The sequence below is a fragment of the Coregonus lavaretus genome, assembly GCF_964263955.1.
Source record: "Coregonus lavaretus genome assembly, chromosome: 26".
Classification (NCBI taxonomy): Eukaryota; Metazoa; Chordata; class Actinopteri; order Salmoniformes; family Salmonidae; genus Coregonus; species Coregonus lavaretus.
In genome coordinates, this window is record NC_140013.1 from 6,671,229 (window position 1) to 6,691,899 (window position 20,671).

General features: G+C 44.8%; 1 protein-coding gene across 2 annotated transcripts; it reads left to right on the forward strand.

Moving 5' to 3' along the window:
• Positions 1-8,152: 8,152 nt before the first annotated feature.
• LOC311101428 (uncharacterized protein C19orf47-like) lies at positions 8,153-13,372 on the forward strand. 2 transcript variants are annotated; one of them, XM_084142573.1, is made up of 8 exons: positions 8,153-8,191; positions 9,306-9,393; positions 9,757-9,871; positions 10,191-10,272; positions 10,487-10,612; positions 10,773-10,919; positions 11,203-11,276; positions 11,375-13,372. In XM_084142573.1, exons 1-8 carry the CDS (start codon positions 8,173-8,175, stop codon positions 11,897-11,899), a joined length of 1,176 nt encoding a protein of 391 aa, XP_083998699.1. In that variant the 5' UTR covers positions 8,153-8,172; the 3' UTR covers positions 11,900-13,372. The 2 variants fall into 2 exon arrangements, with proteins under 2 accessions (XP_083998699.1, XP_083998700.1); XM_084142574.1 differs by having other exon boundaries at positions 10,773-10,844.
• The last annotated feature ends 7,299 nt before the right edge of the window (positions 13,373-20,671 follow it).

Consider the following 20,671-nt stretch of genomic DNA (forward strand, 5'->3'; position numbering starts at 1 on the left):
TCTCAGAGAATGTTATGTCATTTTTGTCTTACCCTGGAAATCCGGTTACCGGTTTGGAAGAATACGCACCTATGTCAGCACTGGACAGAACATGAAATGAGGTCCAGTTCACATAAGTCTAGTTTTCTAATCTGTACCATCCAAGGTGTTCTTTATATAGACCACACACACACACATACACACACATACAGCAGATGCTTGCTCACTGTCAACCCCCCTCCTCCTACCCTTCTCTCTTTCTCATTTCCGGAGGTGGCATTTTCTGCAGTGTCCAGGCTTCACACCATCACTGGAGGCCAACTGAGAGAGAGAGAGAGAGAGAGAGAGAGAGAGAGAGAGAGAGAGAAGAGAGAGAGAGAGAGAGAGAGAGAGAAGAGAGAGAGAGAGAGAGAGAGAGAGAGAGAGAGAGGAGAGAGAGAGAGAGAGAGAGAGAGAGAGAGAGAGAGAGAGAGAGAGAAAGAGAGAGAGAGAGAGAGAGAGAGAGAGAGAGAGAGAGAGAGAGAGAGAGAGAGAGAGAGAGAGAGAGAGAGAGACTGAAAAGTAAAGACAGAGAAATAGAGAGGGAGGATTGAGGTGGCAGAGGTAGAGAACTGAGAGGATAAGTCATTTTGGAACTTCCTTTTCTAACAATCAAAGTTGAGATGGGCCATGGACATATGTAGAAATGATTAAATAAACTCTGTAACCTTATTGTATCAGTGAACCTGCCTCCATACAAATACCTGATATAAGACTGACTGAAACAGACAAGAGGTCTTTTACCATTTGTGTGGTTGACAAATGCTTTATTTTTCCATGAGTTGCAAACTTGCGATGTTATGTATTGAAATTGAAACTTTGAAATGCAACACTCATATCCTCTGGGATAGACATGTAGCAAATCATATGAAGAGCTTAATTAACATTTTCTGCTACGCTATGTGTCCAGTGTGATCATGTATGGCTGTGATTTTCAACCCCCGTTATAAATTGTACCGTGATCTTTCATTCACATACCCCTGTATCTATGTTTGGGCCAAGAGGTCTTGACCTAATTGAGTGGAGGTTGAGGGGCAGACTTTGATTATAAATATATGAATCTTAATGAACAATTTCAAAAACCTACATTTCTTTGCATTTTCCTTTGATGCCTTATTTTAGTTATTTCGTTCTATAGAACCATTGTCTCTTCCTCAAATTCCTTCTCTAGAAAAAACTATTCTGACTGTATATGTAAACATATGTTTGTCTTTTTCTGTGAAGCAACGGTTGCATTGTTGTGATCAGCAGTGACTAATGAAAATGGACACAGAAATTTGAGGGGAATTTATACTCGAGACATTTTGAGACTATTTGTAGCAGCTGAGGCCCAAAACTAAATGGGTTTTATTGGAGGATATTGAGAAGGTGGTGCGTCAGTGGTACAAATACTTTTACTCAAGTGATAGATCTAATGATGGTGCTTTGATAACTACATGTTTGTCCTTGTTCAATGCATAAAATAAGTATAATAATTGATGAAATGTAATGCTCAATAACCTTCTCTTCTATCTGTTTCTGAATGAATCAATTTAACCTCTGATTATATTATACAGTACTGTCTATCTTTTTCAAATGGACCAAATGTTATGACATTATATCTGTCAACAATCGTTGTTGTTGATAGACTGTGAAAGCTGAGTGAGCTATCCCGTCCGTAACTGTGTATATTACCGTCCAAATCTTTATTGTAGAGAAAATGGCATTCAATAAACAGCAACATATTGTCAAGGTGAATTGTTGTGTGCGTGTGTGTGTGTGTGTGTGTGTGTGGCCCAGTGGAGGCTGGTGGGAGGAGCTATAGGAGGATGGGCTCATTGTAGAGGCTGGAAAATTGTCAAAGACTCCAGTCACCAAAGTCATAGACTGTTCTCTCTGCTACCGCACGGCAAGCAGGACCGGAGCGCCATGTCTAGGTCCATAAGGCTCCTTAACAGCTTTTACCCCCAAGCCATAAGACTGCTGAAGAATTAATCAAATGGCCACTATTTACATTGACCCCCCCCCCCCCTTGTTTTTACACTGCTGCTACTCGCTGTTTATTATCTATCACTATCACTATTATCACTTTACCCCTACGTACATATACAAATTACCTCAACTAACCTGTACCCCCGCACATTGACTCGGTACCGGTATACAGTGAGGGAAAAAAGTATTTGATCCCCTGCTGATTTTGTACGTTTGCCCACTGACAAAGACATGACCAGTCTATAATTTTAATGGTATGTTTATTTGAACAGTGAGAGACAGAATAACAACAAAAAAATCCAGAAAGAAACGCATGTCAAAAATGTTATAAATGTATTTGCATTTTAATGAGGGAAATAAGTATTTGACCCCTCTGCAAAACATGACTTAGTACTTGGTGGCAAAACCCTTGTTGGCAATCACAGATGTCAGACGTTTCTTGTAGTTGGCCACCAGGTTTGCACACATCTCAGGAGGGATTTTGTCCCACTCCTATTTGCAGATCTTCTCCAAGTCATTAAGGTTTTGAGGCTGACGTTTGGCAACTTGAACCTTCAGCTCCCTCCACAGATTTTCTATGGGATTAAGGTCTGGAGACTGGCTAGGCCACTCCAGGACCTTAATGTGCTTCTTCTTGAGCCACTCCTTTGTTGCCTTGGCCGTGTGTTTTGGGTCATTGTCATGCTGGAACACCCATCCACGACCCATTTTCAATGCCCTGGCTGAGGGAAGGAGGTTCTCACCCAAGATTTGACGGTACATGGCCCCGTCCATCGTCCCTTTGATGCAGTGAAGTTGTCCTGTCCCCTTAGCAGAAAAACAACCCCAAAGCATAATGTTTCCACCACCATGTTTGATGGTGGGGATGGTGTTCTTAGGGTCATAGGCAGCATTCCTCCTCCTCCAAACACGGCGAGTTGAGTTGATGCCAAAGAGCTCAATTTTGGTCTCATCTGACCACAACACTTTCACCCAGTTCTCCTCTGAATCATTCAGATGTTCATTGGCAAACTTCAGACGGCCCTGTATATGTGCTCTCTTGAGCAGGGGGACCTTGCGGGCGCTGCAGGATTTCAGTCCTTCACGGCGTAGTGTGTTACCAATTTTTTTCTTGGTGACTATGGTCCCAGCTGCCTTGAGATCATTGACAAGATCCTCCCGTGTAGTTCTGGGCTGATTCCTCACCGTTCTCATGATCATTGCAACTCCACGAGGTGAGATCTTGCATGGAGCCCCAGGCCGAGGGAGATTGACAGTTCTTTTGTGTTCCTTCCATTTGCGAAAAATCGCACCAACTGTTGTCACCTTCTCACCAAGCTGCTTGGCGATGGTCTTGTAGCCCATTCCAGCCTTGTGTAGGTCTACAATCTTGCCCCTGACATCCTTGGAGAGCGCTTTGGTCTTGGCCAAGGTGGAGAGTTTGGAATCTGATTGATTGATTGCTTCTGTGGACAGGTGTCTTTTATAAAGGTAACAAGCTGAGATTAGAAGCACTCCCTTTAAGAGTGTGCTCCTAATCTCAGCTCGTTACATGTATAAAAGACACCTGGGAGACAGAAATCTTTCTGATTGAGAGGGGGTCAAATACTTATTTCCCTCATTAAAAATGCATATCAATTTATAACATTTTTGACATGCGTTTTTGTGGATTTTTTTGTTATTATTCTGTCTCTCACTGTTCAAATAAACCTACCATTAAAATTATAGACTGATAATTTCTTTGTCAGTGGGCAAACGTACAAAATCAGCAGGGGATCAAATACTTTTTTCCCTCACTGTATAGCCTCGTTATTGTTATTTTATTGTGTTACTTTTTATTTTATTTCTTACTTTAGTTTATTTAGTAAATATTTTCTTAACTATATTTCTTGAACTGCATTGTTGGTTAAGGGCTTACATTTACATTTTACATTTTCGTCATTTAGCAGACGCTCTTATCCAGAACGACTTACAAATTGGTGCATTCACCTTATGATAGCCAGTGGGACAACCACTTTACAATATTTTTTATGTATATTATTATTATTTATTTTTATTTTGTTTGTTTGTTTGGGGGTGGGGTAAGGGGGGGTAGAAGGATTACTTTATCCTATCCCAGGTATTCCTTAAAGAGGTGGGGTTTCAAGTGTCTCCGGAAGGTGGTGAGTGACTCCGCTGTCCTGGCGTCGTGAGGGAGCTTGTTCCAACATTGGGGTGCCAGAGCAGCGAACAGTTTTGACTGGGATGAGCGGGAACTGTGCTTCCGCAGAGGTAGGGGGGCCAGCAGGCCAGAGCTGGATGAACGCAATGCCCTCGTTTGGGTGTAGGGACTGATCAGAGCCTGAAGGTACGGAGGTGCGGTTCCCCTCACAGCTCCGTAGGCAAGCACCATGGTCTTGTTGCAGAATCGAGCTTCAACTGGAAGCCAGTGGAGTGTGCGGAGGAGCGGGGTAACATGAGAGAACTTGGGAAGGTTGAACACCAGACGGGCTGCGGCGTTCTGGATGAGTTGTAGGGGTTTAATGGCACAGACAGGGAGCCCAGCCAACAGCGAGTTGCAGTAATCCAGACGGGAGATGACAAGTGCCTGGATTAGGACCTGTGCCGCTTCCTGTGTAAGGCAGGGTCGTACTCTGCGAATGTTGTAGAGCATGAACCTACAGGATCGGGTCACCACCTTGATGTTAGCGGGGAATGACAGGGTGTTGTCCAGGGTCACGCCAAGGCTCTTTGCACTCTGGGAGGAGGACACAACGGAGTTGTCAACCGTGATGGCGAGATCATGGAACGGGTAGTCCTTCCCCGGGAGGAAGAGCAGCTCCGTCTTGCCGAGGTTCAGCTTGAGGTGGTGATCCGTCATCCACACTGATATGTCTGCCAGACATGCAGAGATGTGATTCGCCACCTGGTTATCAGAAGGAAAGGAGAAGATTAATTGTGTGTCGTCTGCGTAGCAATGATAGGAGAGGCCATGTGAGGATATGACAGAGCCAAGTGACTTGGTGTATAGCGAGAATAGGAGAGGGCCTAGAACTGAGCCCTGGGGGACACCAGTGGTGAGAGCACGTGGTGCGGAGACAGCTTCTCGCCACGCCACCTGGTAGGAGCGACCTGTCAGGTAGGACGCAATCCAAGAGTGAGCCGCGCCGGAGATGCCCAACTCGGAGAGGGTGGAGAGGAGGATCTGATGGTTCACAGTATTAAAGGCAGCTGATAGGTCTAGAAGGACGAGAGCAGAGGAGAGAGAGTTAGCTTTAGCAGTGCGGAGAGCCTCCGTGACACAGAGAAGAGCAGTCTCAGTTGAATGACCAGTCTTGAAACCTGACTGGTTTGGATCAAGAAGGTCATTCTGAGAGAGATAGCAAGAGAGTTGGCTAAAGACGGCACGCTCAAGAGTTTTGGAGAGAAAAGAAAGAAGGGATACTGGTCTGTAGTTGTTGACATCGGAGGGATCGAGTGTAGGTTTTTTGAGAAGGGGTGCAACTCTCGCTCTCTTGAAGATGGAAGGGACGTAGCCAGCGGTCAAGGATGAGTTGATGAGCGAGGTGAGGTAAGTGAGAAGGTCTCCGGAAATGGTCTGGAGAAGAGAGGAGGGGATAGGGTCAAGCGGGCAGGTTGTTGGGCGGCCGGTCGCAAGATTTCATCTGGAGAGAGAGGGGAGAAAGAAGTCAAAGCATAGGGTAGGGTAGTGTGAGCAGGACCAGCGGTGTCATTTGACTTAACAAACGAGGATCGGATGTCGTCAACCTTCTTTTCAAAATGGTTGACGAAGTCATCCACAGAGAGGGGGGGGGGGGGGGGGGATTGAGCAGAGAGAAGAGATGATAGGATGGAAGAGGAGAGAGTAGCGGGAGAGAGAGAGCGAAGGTTGCGACGGCGCATTACCATCTGAGTAGGGGCAGAGTGAGTAGTGTTGGAGGAGAGCGAGAGAGAAAAGGATACAAAGTAGTGGTCGGAGACTTGGAAGGGAGTTGCAGTGAGATTAGTAGAAGAACAGCATCTAGTAAAGATGAGGTCAAGCGTATTGCCTGCCTTGTGAGTAGGGGGGGACGGTGAGAGGGTGAGGTCAAAAGAGGAGAGGAGTGGAAAGAATGAGGCAGAGAGAAATGAGTCAAAAGTAGACGTAGGGAGGTTAAAGTCACCCAGAACTGTGAGGGGTGAGCCATCCTCAGGAAAGGAACTTATCAAGGCATCAAGCTCATTGATGAACTCTCCAAGGGAACCTGGAGGGCGATAAATGATAAGGATGTTAAGCTTGAATGGGCTAGTGACTGTGACAGCATGGAATTCAAATGAGGAGATAGACAGATGGGTCAGGGGAGAAAGAGAGAATGTCCACTTGGGAGAGATGAGGATTCCTGTGCCACCACCCTGCTGACCAGATGCTCTCGGGGTATGCGAGAACACATGGTCAGACGAGGAGAGAGCAGTAGGAGTAGCAGTGTTTTCTGTGGTAATCCATGTTTCCGTCAGCGCCAAGAAGTCGAGGGACTGGAGGGTAGCATAGGCTGAGATGAACTCTGCCTTGTTGGCCGCAGAACGGCAGTTCCAGAGGCTGCCGGAGACCTGGAACTCCACGTGGGTCGTGTGTGCAGGGACCACCAGGTTAGAGTGGCAGTAGCCACGCGGTGTGAGGTGTTTGTATAGCCTGTGCGGAGAGGAGAGAACAGGGATAGACAGACGCATAGTTGACAGACTACAGAAAATGGCTACAATAATGCAAAGGAGATCGGAATTAAATGAACTAATCATCTGGGAAAGCGAGAGAGCGGGGCCTCCCTCACTTACGTTTCACTGAAACACTCAAATATAACTCTCCCAACTTCCACTTTAGAAATTATAATTGTTGTAAACTACAGCGGTTCAATGTTTTCTAGGAATAGACTAACCTTGTTTATTCAGGAAGCTAACTTGGTACAGTATTCTTCTGTGAAAACCGTCCAGGGCACCGAATCCTTTGACGCCATAGCCAACTAGCATGCCAGGCTCCAATAACACGGTTTAGCACCAATACTCGGTTACAACAAACCACCAGTGTGTTAACACGCCAAGCAGATCATTCGTGTCGGTGTCTAACGTTGTGTAAAGTTTTGGGTTAGTTAGCTAGAAAAGTTAGCATACTAGCTAGCCATTGCTCTCTGCCAACGAAAAAAAAAAATATCCTCCCATGGCCCAAACACACAGAGAGAGCCAAGCTAACGTTAACTAGTCACCCATGTCCCGAATTCCCTTGAACGACTCTGGTTACCAGTATGTAAAAACAAAACACAAATGTAGGTTATAACTTACCCTTAGTAGCTACTGTTAGCCAGTTAAGTGCAAAGCTAGCCACTGAATCGATTCAGCCAGTTCGCGTCTGTTCGCTAGGTCGTTCCAGCTATTGTCTAGTTAGCTATCCAGGTAGCAACAAGCTAGCTACATTTCGAGTACAGTAGCTACTAACTACCTAACGTTAACTCTTCAGATAATGAGGTTAGAAAAACTGCTGAATGGTAGGCAGCTAGCTGGCATAATTACAGGTACTCTTAAGTGTGAAATAACATTGGAAACAACTATCCACAGTTGCTAATAGTTACCAGTAGCTACCCGCTAGCTAGTCCAGGTAGTGGGTTAGCTAGCCTCGTGCTTCACCGGGCTCAGCCGAATACAATACTTACCTACAATAATTACCTACAATAACCTACGATAACTACCTAGATAAACTACCTACAATACCTAACTATAATCTAAATACATGGTTTAAGCTTTACTCGACACCATATAAGCCAAGCTTACCACCCGCCAGAGAGAGACACAACCGCACCCGACGACCTTCAGCTGCTTGTAAGTAAGCATTTCACAGTAAGGTCTACACCTGTTGTATTCGGCACATGTGACAAATACAAATGTATTTATTTTGAATAGAATAGATGGAGCGGAGTCAAATGTGGTTTCCACATTTGATCTGTTTGATACTGTTACATTTATTCCATTCCAGCCATTACAATGAGCCCGTCCTCCTATAGCTCCTCCCACCAGCCTCCACTGGTGTGGCCCAACGCCTCACCTCTTTCATAAAACGTAATGTCACTGAAATGTCTCCAAAAAAGAACGACAATTTATGGCAGTAGAGTGAAGGCTTACACTGCACTCTTGTGGCGAAAATATGCCACTTCAGAAATGCAACGGAAATTACGTCACGAACGAAGCTGTCCTTCTGTAAACATGGCGTCCGTAACAACAGGTGAGTGACATAAAAGGGCCCAGATACCGTGGAAGATCGCTTAAAAAGACTCAAACATTTAATTGTTACCAATTATTCTTAGGATACTGAGTAAGGATGTTAACTTAGTTCTCTGTATGTCTACCTAGCTAGCATAGTGTGTGTACGGTCTCAGTGCCGACTGGAATGTAGCTAGCTAGATAACGTTAGCTATTCAAAATTGCTCGTGCATCATTATTGTTTGTAGTTTTTTACCACGAACATACGTGGGACTGATTACTAGTTTATCATTGGCGCCACCGAGTTGACTGATAGCTAACATTTAAATTCACTTTAACTAGCTACTGTTAACTTGGCTAACTAGCAAGTCAACTAGTAGAAGCTAGATAGCTAGCCCACAGCCACACACTACACATGTAGCGTACTAACGTTAGCGTGCTGCAGGGGAGATCGCAAGTCTAACAACTACCGAAAGGTCGCCTTGTTTCATTATCATACGTTTCGTGCAGGCCATCGTGAAATTAAACCTAGACTGATTACGGTTGGTTTAAGTTACTTTAAGTGTTCGAGACGAGTAGCCCACACACTGCAACCTGGGCCCTTTAGCTAATGTTGGGACTGACTTTAGCTGCCTGTTGTCTCTCCCTCTAGTTAGCTAACCAGAGACCACTCAGTTTAATGCAAAACACATTTTGTTGTGCCTGATACTGTAAAATGAAGTCCTTTACACCTCACTGACCCGCTTTGACGGCAAACGTATCGTTCTAGTGGAAACACTGCCAATATCAAATGTGTCTATGAACCCCAGTGGAATTTCGCCCCATCATGGTTTTATAAATAACACCCAGCTGGCTGGTCGAGCATGTGTTTTATGACTTCAGCACGCTGTCCTCACTGTAGATAGAGCTAGCCTAATCGGATGGCTTTGAATTTTTACTTTGAAGGTCAATACGTTTGATGGCTTTTAGTATTGCCGTTGAAAAATAAGTTGGTCAAAATACGTTTTAAGATCATAACTTTTGTAATATAGCTCTTAAAAGTTAAGATACTTGTAAACACTTCAGCAATTAAAGTCAAGGTGTTTGATTTTATCAGTTACTTGAGGTGTTTTTGATGCTCCTCCCTCTCTTTTCAGCCACCTCGGAGTGGATCCAGTTCTTCAAAGATGCTGGGATCCCTGCTGGTCTGGCTGTCAACTACGCCGTGTCTTTTGTGGACAACAGGTAATAAAGGCCGTCTTAACTCCTTGGCCTGGAACAGTTCACTACAAAATGAAAAATTGTCAGACATTTTCATTTTATTATTGGTCCCGTGTAGCTCATTTGGTAGAGCATGGCACTTGCAATGCCAGGGCTGTGGGTTTGATTCCCATTGGGGACCAGAACGAACAAATATGAAAATGTATGCACTCACTACTGTAAGTCGCTCTGGATAAGAGCGTCTGCTAAATTACTAAAATGTAAAATGATTTGTATTGAAGTCATGAATAATTTCCATTAATTTAGAATACATTCTCGTCCATTCTTCTATTAGTAGGAATTACATTTATCTCGCTCTCCCCCCTCTCTCTCTCAATCTCTCTGCAGGATCCAGAAGAACATGCTGATGGACCTCAGTAAGGAGATCATGATGGACCTGGGCATCACTGTCATCGGTGACATTATTGCCATCCTCAAACATGCCAAACAGGTCTACCGACAGGTAAGGAGAAGGCTTATGTAGAGCATGCTCTTATTCAGAGCCACTGGGAATGCCTTGAAGATCGACCAGTCTATCGTGATCGACAGGTTGGTAGACCACCGGTCTAGAGAAATGATGGGCTGAAAGATACCATCACTTCCTGTTGCGTCATTAATTTAAAGAGCTTTCAGCACATGCTGGGAGCACTTCCTCCAATGCAGCACTACAAGTCATGCGAGAGAGATATGGTGCTTTGGCTTAAGACTTGCTGTTTTTAATGCAGTTCTGACAGCAGTTACTCCAGTGCTGCCTATCTCCCCCCTCCCCTTCCCCTCTCCAGGACATGTGCAAAATGGCCACACAGGCCATAACCTCAGGACAGTCCAGCGTTCAGACCGAACTCCGAAGAACTGCCAACACCCGTGAGTATTTTGATTCAAAACAATGAACCGTTATGAATTTCATACCAGTGATTTGCCTTCTATGTAGCGCCTTTCTCAAAGTGCTTAACAGTGTATGACAATAAGTCACCCCTTCCACCACCAATGAGTAGCAGCACCCACTTGGGTAACGCATGGGAGCCATTCTGTGCCAGAATCCTCAGCATATGTTTATAATCCGCCTGTTTCTCTGCAGCCGCCACACGTATGATTGCCAACGCCTTGAGCCGCGACTCACCGCCAAGCACACCAGCCCATCACCCTGACAACCGGGCAATCTCTGTGACAGTGTCCAACAAACAGGCCAAGAGTGGTAAAGCAGGTAGCTACCCCCCTCTTCCACTCTGTGTGGACTGGCCTTCTCTCGAAAACTCCCTAGCGTAGATGTGTCATATTGACTCTCTCCGTCTCCCTCCCGCAATATCTCACTATTTTTCTTCTCTGCCTCTTCTCTCTCTCCATCCTTTCTGTCTGTTTCCCAGTGCTGAGCCGGCCTGCTGACGAGGGGAACGGTCTGCCAGTGAAGCGTCGGCGCGTGACTGCAGAGATGGAAGGCAAGTACATCATCAACATGCCCAAAGGCACCACGGCACGCACCGCCCGAATCCTGGCCCAGCAGGCCAAGAAAGGTAGGGCCTTACCTTCTGGCCAGGGTGAACCAAGGAGACTAATCATTCAACACCCTTTAATGCTCATCCCACTAATATTATGGACTGACGCGTCGAAAGTAAATGGGGCTTGGAATGTCTATCTCTTACCATGATAATATGATGGCCCCTATCCCTCACTAGAACAACCCCCCCCCCCCCCCCCCCCAAACACCATCCCACTCTTTCTGTGTGTCTCTTTCAATTTCTGTGTGTGACAGTATATTTCTCTTTTCAACTCTGTATCTCTCTTACCTATAAAAAGGGAACAAGCGGATGTCTGTGTTTGAGCGACTTGGAGCCGAGTCCAAGGCAGATACCACCACGGGTAGCAGCAAGGTGAGCCCTCTCTTTTGACACGTTACATGGGTGTCTGTGAGTGACGTTGCACGTTAGTTAGGGCATGGCTTCTGCTCTCATGGCCCGTCTCTCTCCAGGCCACTGGTGTGTTCAGTCGTCTGGGCCGAGCAGACGGATCGGAGGAGGAGCAGGGAACAGCAGGAAGGGTTGATGTAGATGAGGAGGAGGAGGAGGAGGATGATAGTGATGGAGAAGGTTCGGTCCTACAGTACGCTGGCGTCCTCAAGCGACTCCCACCCTCCCAGAAGAAAGAGCCTGTGGCCCCCAAGCTGGCCACCACCACCCTTCGCCGCCTAGGAGGGAAATTCAAACCCCCCCCCACTGACTCTCCCTCCTCCTCCTCCTCTTCCTCCACCGATGGCCTCCCCCCTGCCAAGCTCAGCGTGCTTCAGAGACTGGGCAAGCCCCCTGCCTCCCCAACGCCCGCCGACACCCAGGACAGCCGGGTGACCAGCACCAGAAATAAGGCCCGGCCAGGCCTGGCCCTGGCCAGCCCCAAGGTCAGCAGCAGCACCAGGGCTGGAGGAGGGGAGAGTTTTGGGGCTCAGATGGACGTAGGGTCGGTCAATGTCTTTAAGAGACTGGGCAGCAGGAGGACCTAACACATATCAGGCCATGTCTAGACCTATACAGTACCTTTTTATTATGTTATATTATCCCCTCTACCTGCTGGAGTCATGAAAAGCATTGTAGAGGTTATAGAGGTTTGAGATGACCACTGCAATTAGCCTGGGTGAATTAAAAGTTTGAATGTTGCATCAGGTTTTTAGGGAATGTTTTGAAAGGTAAGTTTAGTTTCTATAGTCATGAATTGACCCATCCGAGCTAGCTATATTTTTAGGTTAGACCGATACAGACAAAAGATGGTCACGCATGGTGCCATATTGAAACTGCATTTTCTCCACACTACTGCTCCAAGGCGTTTAAACCCTCTGTACCCATCTCCAGCTTTTTAGTTGTATTATTTTATTCTGTTATGGCATGTCACCAACACAGTGGCCTCTTGACCTCATATCCCTCCAGTTGGGGATTGCAGCCTTCCATCCTTTACCCCCCTCTGGAAGGCCAGTTATTGTGACATGTTGATAACATCACATAGAGAGCTAGCCTGGGTACCAGTCTGTTTGTGCTAACATTCCACTCCTTGTCATGCTATGTTTGTTATATGACACGCAGTACAAGGAGTGGAATGTTAACACAAAACAGGTCTGTATTTTAGGCATACGGAGAGCTGCTTCTAGAGAAGTTGGCTCAGAGATAGAAGGAATTGTTGGAACGCAGGATGTAATGTTATAACCCATATCACCTAAGCACTCACCTCACCTGGGCTGTGACTACCGGGTACAGGAGAAGTACAGTCCACTGTTAAGACCTTAATGCTGTAACTCTGGTCCTAGACTGGACAACAGCAACAAGCAAACAAAGCAACCTCTCAACCCACAAGCAAGAGCATCTCATCACCTCATTTTATATTAACTGTATTTGTAGAAATGTGTAAATGCATATTGCGTGATGGTACCTACATTTGAAGGCTCCACCACCACATTGGTTGTGTACACCCATCTGCTTGAAAGCCAAGAGATTCCGAGTTGTCTGTTCACGTAATAGGAAGTTACCCTCCCTTGACCTGGAAGTAGATGTTATTGTGAGGTTTTTCCCAGGGCTTAATCAGTACGTTGCAGATATAAATGTAATGTATAGAGCTGACATGATGCTTTAGTTGACTAACAGAGAAGCATGTTAGTTCTGCACCATACATTTCTATCTAAATGTCTAATGTTGTGCTTTCCTGAATAAGCCCCTGGTTTGCCATAATTCAGCATGGTAAAGGAACTGATATGTAATGTCCCCTTGATATTGATACAATACTTAGCAGGTGTTCACCCAACTCAATGTCATTTTGAGACGTTATCTTTTATTTATTTTTTATTAAACTTCACACCGGAACTTTACCACATTGTATATAGTTTTAGAAAATCATGACAAGAAAAAACAACATCAAGGTTTTATCGTTTTTAAGATGTAATGCAACAAGGCCTTGAGAAAGTGATCTTGAAGATAAACAAGAAAATGGCAGAAAAAGTCTTGCCTGATTTATTTTCCTTCCCTCTCTGAGCTAGCTACTTCAAGCAGCCGTCCCGTCCTCCAGGATTTCAGTCCTACAGGGTGCTCTTGTACTTTGGACCATGCTCTATAATGAGATACCCTGTCATTGAAACTGCAAGTGCGAGACCAGAGTCAATATTTGGCTTCTCGGGGGAATTGAGCTGATCATTTATCTATTGAGTTCAATAATATGTTGTCTAAAGGAGTGGTGTATGTTTGTCTGGGAGTGTTGTGTGTTAGGGGTTGAGTCAGCGAGTTCTCCATGTTGTCTTAGCCCCCCCACCCCTCACACAGAAACAAGCTGCATCGACAAACACAGGCAGGAGCACAGCTGGTACCACTAACCAGGCTTTGACAGTGACAGATGGAGAGGAGGGGTGGTGTGAGTGTGACAGCCTGTCCACTCTTCTCCCACTCACTGTTTCAGACAGACATAATACATGGAAGAGAGAGAATTCTCATAGACCTTCACTTCATATAGGGGTTAAGTCACTACTATCACCTCTGATTTGTAGCACCAGTGGTGGAAAAGGTACCCAGTTGTCATACTTGAGAAATAGTAAAGATAACTTAATAGAAAATGACTCAAGTAAAGGTGAGTCACCCTGTAAAATAGTACTTGAGTAAAAGTCTAAAAGTATTTTGTTTTAAATATACAGTGGGGAAAAAAAGTATTTAGTCAGCCACCAATTGTGCAAGTTCTCCCACTTAAAAAGATGAGAGAGGCCTGTAATTTTCATCATAGGTACACGTCAACTATGACAGACAAAATGAGAAAACAATTTCCAGAAAATCACATTGTAGGATTTTTAATGAATTTATTTGCAAATTATGGTGGAAAATAAGTATTTGGTCAATAACAAAAGTTTCTCAATACTTTGTTATATACCCTTTGTTGGCAATGACACAGGTCAAACGTTTACTGTAAGTCTTCACAAGGTTTTCACACACTGTTGCTGGTATTTTGGCCCATTCCTCCATGCAGATCTCCTCTAGAGCAGTATTTTCTATGGGGTTGAGATCTGGAGAGTGGCTAGGCCACTCCAGGACCTTGAAATGCTTCTTACGAAGCCACTCCTTCGTTGCCCGGGCAGTGTGTTTGGGATCATTGTCATGCTGAAAGACCCAGCCACGTTTCATCTTCAATGCCCTTGCTGATGGAAGGAGGTTTTCAAATATAACATATATTTTGATTTGTTTAACACTTTTTTGGTTACTACAAGATTCCAGATGTGTTTATTTCATAGTTTTGATGTCTTCACTATTATTCTACAATTTAGAAAATAGTAAAAAATAAAGAGAAACCCTTGAATGAGTAGGTGTTCTAAAACTTTTGACCGGTAGTGTATACCCCAAAAAACTACTTAAGTAGTACTTTTAAGTATTTTTACTTAAGTACTTTACACCACTGTGTAGCACACACCTAGCCTGTAATCCAGAACCTGTTTAGTTAACAATCCACTACTTGTATTTGTCACATGTGCCGGGTGTAGACCTTACCGTGAAATGCTTACTTACAAGCCCTTCACCAACAATGCAATTCAAGAAATAGAGTTAAGAAAATATTTACTAAATAAACAAAAGTGATGTACTGGGCCGTACGCACTACCCTCTGTAGCGCCTTATGGCCGGATGCCGAGCAGTCTCCTGATGGGGAAAAGGTGTTGTCGTGCCCTCTTCACGACTGTCTTGGTGTGTTTGGACCATGATAGTTTGTTGATGTGGACACCAAGGAACTTGAAACTTTCTGTGTCATGTTATCATGACAAGGAGTGGAATGATAACTCAAACCAACTGGTACCCAGGCTAGCATCCACCTAGGTGATGCACAGAAACCATTGTTGCACCAGAGTCCTCTTCAGCTCTCACAGTGGAGAAGTGATTGGGTGTAATTACGTGTCCGTGATCTTTCGGGGCCATAGGGGACAGAGCAGCTTTGCCAGAGGGGAAGTCCTCTGGGTCACTGCTGCTTAGTAACCAGCACAGTCCCACAGCAGGTGATGCTGGTCATTAATGTGAACAGTGGAACATGGGAATTCATAATAGAGGAGTGTGGCCGAACAACAACAACCATGGATTCTATACCAGTGTAGGTTTGTCTCCTGTGGAATTAATGTAGGCTAGGCTATACAAAAGGGCACAACATTGGTATTTTTGTGGTTCCAATGGAATCTGGTCACAAATCATTGAAATGTACACAATTTTCTCTTGAGGTCGCTCTCATCCTGCTACCTATCACACTCTTCAGGAGAAAAATAACAGAAGAGTGGCATGGTGCGACTGAATTAGCCTAGGTAGGTACACTACATGACCAAAATTATGTGGACACGTGCTCGTCGGACATCTCTTTACAAAATCATGGACATTAAAATGGAGTTGGTCCCCCTTTGCTGCTATAACAGCCTCCACTCTTCTGGGAAGGTTTTCCACTAGATTATGGGACATTGCTGCGGGGACTTGCTCCCGTTCAGCCACAAGAGCATTAGTGAGGTCGGGCACTGATGTTGGGCGATTAGGCCTGGCTCGCAGTTGGTGTTTCAATTCATCCCAAAGGTGTTCGATGGGGTTGAGGTCAGGGCTCTGTGCAGGCCAGTCAAGTTCTTCCACACCGATCTCGACAAACCATTTCTGTATGGACCTTGCACGGGGGCATTGTCATGCTGAAATAGGAAAGGGCCTTCCCCAAACTGTTGTCACAAAGTTGGAAGCACAGAATCATCTAGAATGTAATTGTAGGATGTAGCATTAAGATTTCCCTTCACTGGAACTAAGGGGCCTGAACCATGAAAAACAGCCCCAGAACATTATTCTTCCTCCACCAAACGTAACAGTTGCCCTTATGCATTCTCCTGGCATCCGCCAAACCCAGATTCGTCCTTCGGACTGCCAGATGATGAACCTTGATTCATCACTCCAGTGAACGCGTTTCCACTGCTCCAGAGTCCAATGGCAGCGAGCTTTACACCACTCCAGCCGAAGCTTGGCATGGCTGCTCGGCCATGGAAACCCATTTCATAAAGCTCCCGACGAACAGTTCTTGTGCTGACATTTCTTCCAGAGGCAGCCTGGAACTCGGTAGTGAGTGTTGCAACTGAGGACAGTCGATTTTTACGCACTTCAGCACGCGGCAGTCCAGTTCTTTGAGCTTGTATGGCCTACCACTTCGTGGCTGAGCCATTGTTGCTTCTAGATGTTTACACTTCAAAATAACAGCACTTATAGTTGACCGAGGCAACTCAAGCAGGGCAGAAATTTGATGAACTGACTTGTTGGAAAGGTGCCACGTTGAAAGTCACTGAGCTCTTCAGTAAGGCCATTCTACTGTCAATGTGTGTCTATGGAGATTGCATGGCTGCAGTGGCAATTTAAGCATGTAAATCTTGGTGGGGCAAAAAAATGTAATAATGTTTTATTCATGCCAGCAAAGCCTCAACACTAAACAATACATTCATTGCACTATAACAGTGACAAACAGTGCCCAAACTGTTAGGGCCTACATAAAGCTGTCCCAACAGCAGAGATTTCTTTTCAGCACCATGGAGTGAATCCTTACCACTGCTACACCTGGCTATCAGCGGAGCCTTGTCTGGCAGCTAAACAGTTCATTCAGCCTCATTTACTGCCTTTTTAAAAAACATAGCTGATATGGCTGACTTGCTTAAACAAATGTGGTTTCTACTGACAATTGAGATGTACAAACTATGGCATAAGGGAACGACTAGCGAATAAGAGGCAATCCAAGCTAGGACATACGTAGTCAATATAACTATTTGTTAAGCACTTTTGAAATGTACAGCGACAGAATTCAGAACATGGGCCATTCTTACAGTATTCTCCCTGTACACCAAGTCAGAACCGTAGGATAAATAAAGGGGGCATACAGTGGGGAAAAAAAGTATTTAGTCAGCCACCAATTGTGCAAGTTCTCCCACTTAAAAAGATGAGAGAGGCCTGTAATTTTCATCATAGGTACACGTCAATTATGACAGACAAAATGAGAAAAAAAAATCCAGAAAATCACATTGTAGGATTTTTAATGAATTTATTTGCAAATTATGGTGGAAAATAAGTATTTGGTCAATAACAAAAGTTTCTCAATACTTTGTTATATACCCTTTGTTGGCAATGACACAGGTCAAACGTTTTCTGTAAGTCTTCACAAGGTTTTCACACACTGTTGATGGTATTTTGGCCCATTCCTCCATGCAGATCTCCTCTAGAGCAGTGATGTTTTGGGGCTGTCGCTGGGCAACATGGACTTTCAACTCCCTCCAAAGATTTTCTATGGGGTTGAGATCTGGAGACTGGCTAGGCCACTCCAGGACCTTGAAATGCTTCTTACGAAGCCACTCCTTCGTTGCCCGGGCGGTGTGTTTGGGATCAATGTCATGCTGAAAGACCCAGCCACGTTTCATCTTCAATGCCCTTGCTGATGGAAGGAGGTTTTCACTCAAAATCTCACGATACATGGCCCCATTCATTCTTTCCTTTACACGGATCAGTCGTCCTGGTCCCTTTGCAGAAAAACAGCCCCAAAGCATGATGTTTCCACCCCCATGCTTCACAGTAGGTATGGTGTTCTTTGGATGCAACTCAGCATTCTTTGTCCTCCAAACACGACGAGTTGAGTTTTTACCAAAAAGTTATATTTTGGTTTCATCTGACCATATGACATTTTCCCAATCCTCTTCTGGATCATCCAAATGCACTCTAGCAAACTTCAGACGGGCCTGGACATGTACTGGCTTAAGCAGGGGGACACGTCTGGCACTGCAGGATTTGAGTCCCTGGCGGCGTAGTGTGTTACTGATGGTAGGCTTTGTTACTTTGGTCCCAGCTCTCTGCAGGTCATTCACTAGGTCCCCCTGTGTGGTTCTGGGATTTTTGCTCACCGTTCTTGTGATCATTTTGACCCCACAGGGTGAGATCTTGCGTGGAGCCCCAGATCGAGGGAGATTATCAGTGGTCTTGTATGTCTTCCATTTCCTAATAATTGCTCCCACAGTTGATTTCTTCAAACCAAGCTGCTTACCTATTGCAGATTCAGTCTTCCCAGCCTGGTGCAGGTCTACAATTTTGTTTCTGGTGTCCTTTGACAGCTCTTTGGTCTTGGCCATAGTGGAGTTTGGAGTGTGACTGTTTGAGGTTGTGGACAGGTGTCTTTTATACTGATAACAAGTTCAAACAGGTGCCAATAATACAGGTAACGAGTGGAGGACAGAGGAGCCTCTTAAAGAAGAAGTTACAGGTCTGTGAGAGCCAGAAATCTTGCTTGTTTGTAGGTGACCAAATACTTATTTTCCACCATAATTTGCAAATAAATTCATTAAAAATCCTACAATGTGATTTTCTGGATTTTTTTTCCTCAATTTGTCCGTCATAGTTGACATGTACCTATGATGGAAATTACAGGCCTCTCTCATCTTTTTAAGTGGGAGAACTTGCACAATTGGTGGCTGACTAAATACTTTTTCCACCCACTGTATAGTGAGGGAATTAAGTATTTGATCCCCTGCTGATTTTGTACGTTTGCCCACTGACAAAGACATGATCAGTCTATAATTTTAATGGTAGGTTTATTTGAACAGTGAGAGACAGAATAACAAGAAAAAAATCCAGAAAGAAACGCATGTCAAAAATGTTACACATTTATTTGCATTTTAATGAGGGAAATAAGTATTTGACCCCTCTGCAAAACATGACTTAGTACTTGGTGGCAAAACCCTTGTTGGCAATCACAGAGGTCAGACATTTCTTGTAGTTGGCCACCAGGTTTGCACACATCTCAGGAAGCATAATGTTTCCACCTCCATGTTTGATGGTGGGGATGGTGTTCTTAGGGTCATAGGCAGCATTCCTCCTCCTCCAAACGCGGCGAGTTGAGTTGATGCCAAAGAGCTCCATTTTGGTCTCATCTGACCACAACACTTTCACCCAGTTCTCCTCTGAATCATTCAGATGTTCATTGGCAAACTTCAGACGGCCCTGTATATGTGCTCTCTTGAGCAGGGGGACCTTGCGGGCACTGCAGGATTTCAGTCCTTCACGGTGTAGTGTGTTAACAATTGTTTTCTTGGTGACTATGGTCCCAGCTGCCTTGAGATCATTGACAAGATCCTCCCGTGTAGTTCTGGGCTGATTCCTCACCGTTCTCATGATCATTGCAACTCCACGAGGTGAGATCTTGCATGGAGCCCCAGGCCGAGGGAGATTGACAGTTATTTTGTGTTTCTTCCATTTGCGAATAATCGCACCAACTGTTGTCACCTTCTCACCAAGCTGCTTGGCGATGGTCTTGTAGCCTATTCCAGCCTTGTGTAGGTCTACAATCTTGTCCCTGACATCCTTGGAGAGCTCTTTGGTCTTGGCCAAGGTGGAGAGTTTGGAATCTGATTGATTGATTGATTGCTTCTGTGGACAGGTGTCTTTTATACAGGTAACAAGCTGAGATTAGGAGCACTCCCTTTAAGAGTGTGCTCCTAATCTCAGCTCGTTACCTGTATAAAAGACACCTGGGAGCCAGAAATCTTTCTGATTGAGAGGGGGTCAAATACTTATTTCCCTCATTAAAATGCAAATCAATTTATAACATTTTTGACATGCGTTTTTCTGGATTTTTTTGTTGTTATTCTGTCTCTCACTGTTCAAATAAACCTACCATTAAAATTATAGACTGATCATTTCTTTGTCAGTGGGCAAACGTACAAAATCAGCAGGGGATCAAATACTTTTTTCCCACACTGTATAAGCAGACAATGAAAGCTCTTACAATATTCGATGATGACATTTCTCTAAAACAGGCTATAGGCTACATGTGCACCACCAAGTCAGAACAGTAGGCTAAGTTATGAGGGGGGTAAGGGACCAAATGATTAGGGTGAGGCACATGGGCTACTAACAGCTTACTACACAGCATACACTTAGTATTACTTTCTTGGCTACAGTATACATAACTCCCTGGCATATTACATCATTTATGCAGCAGCATACAATACATTTTTGGACTCAGCTTGTTGTGCTGTGCTCACTTGAACAGAAGGGTGGCGCGGCGGTCCTTCTTGTGGGCTCTAGAAAGAGGCACGAGTTCCCGATTTGGAATTCCGAGTTGGATGACCGTTCAAAATTATTTTCAGAGTTCACAGTCTTGAACTCACTGATGTCTGAGATTTCCCAGTTCCGAGTTTCCAGTTGTTTTGAACGCGGCAGAAGTCATGCTGGGTTGACAGCATGGCCAATGTATTCAAACTTTACCAATTGGATATCACGAA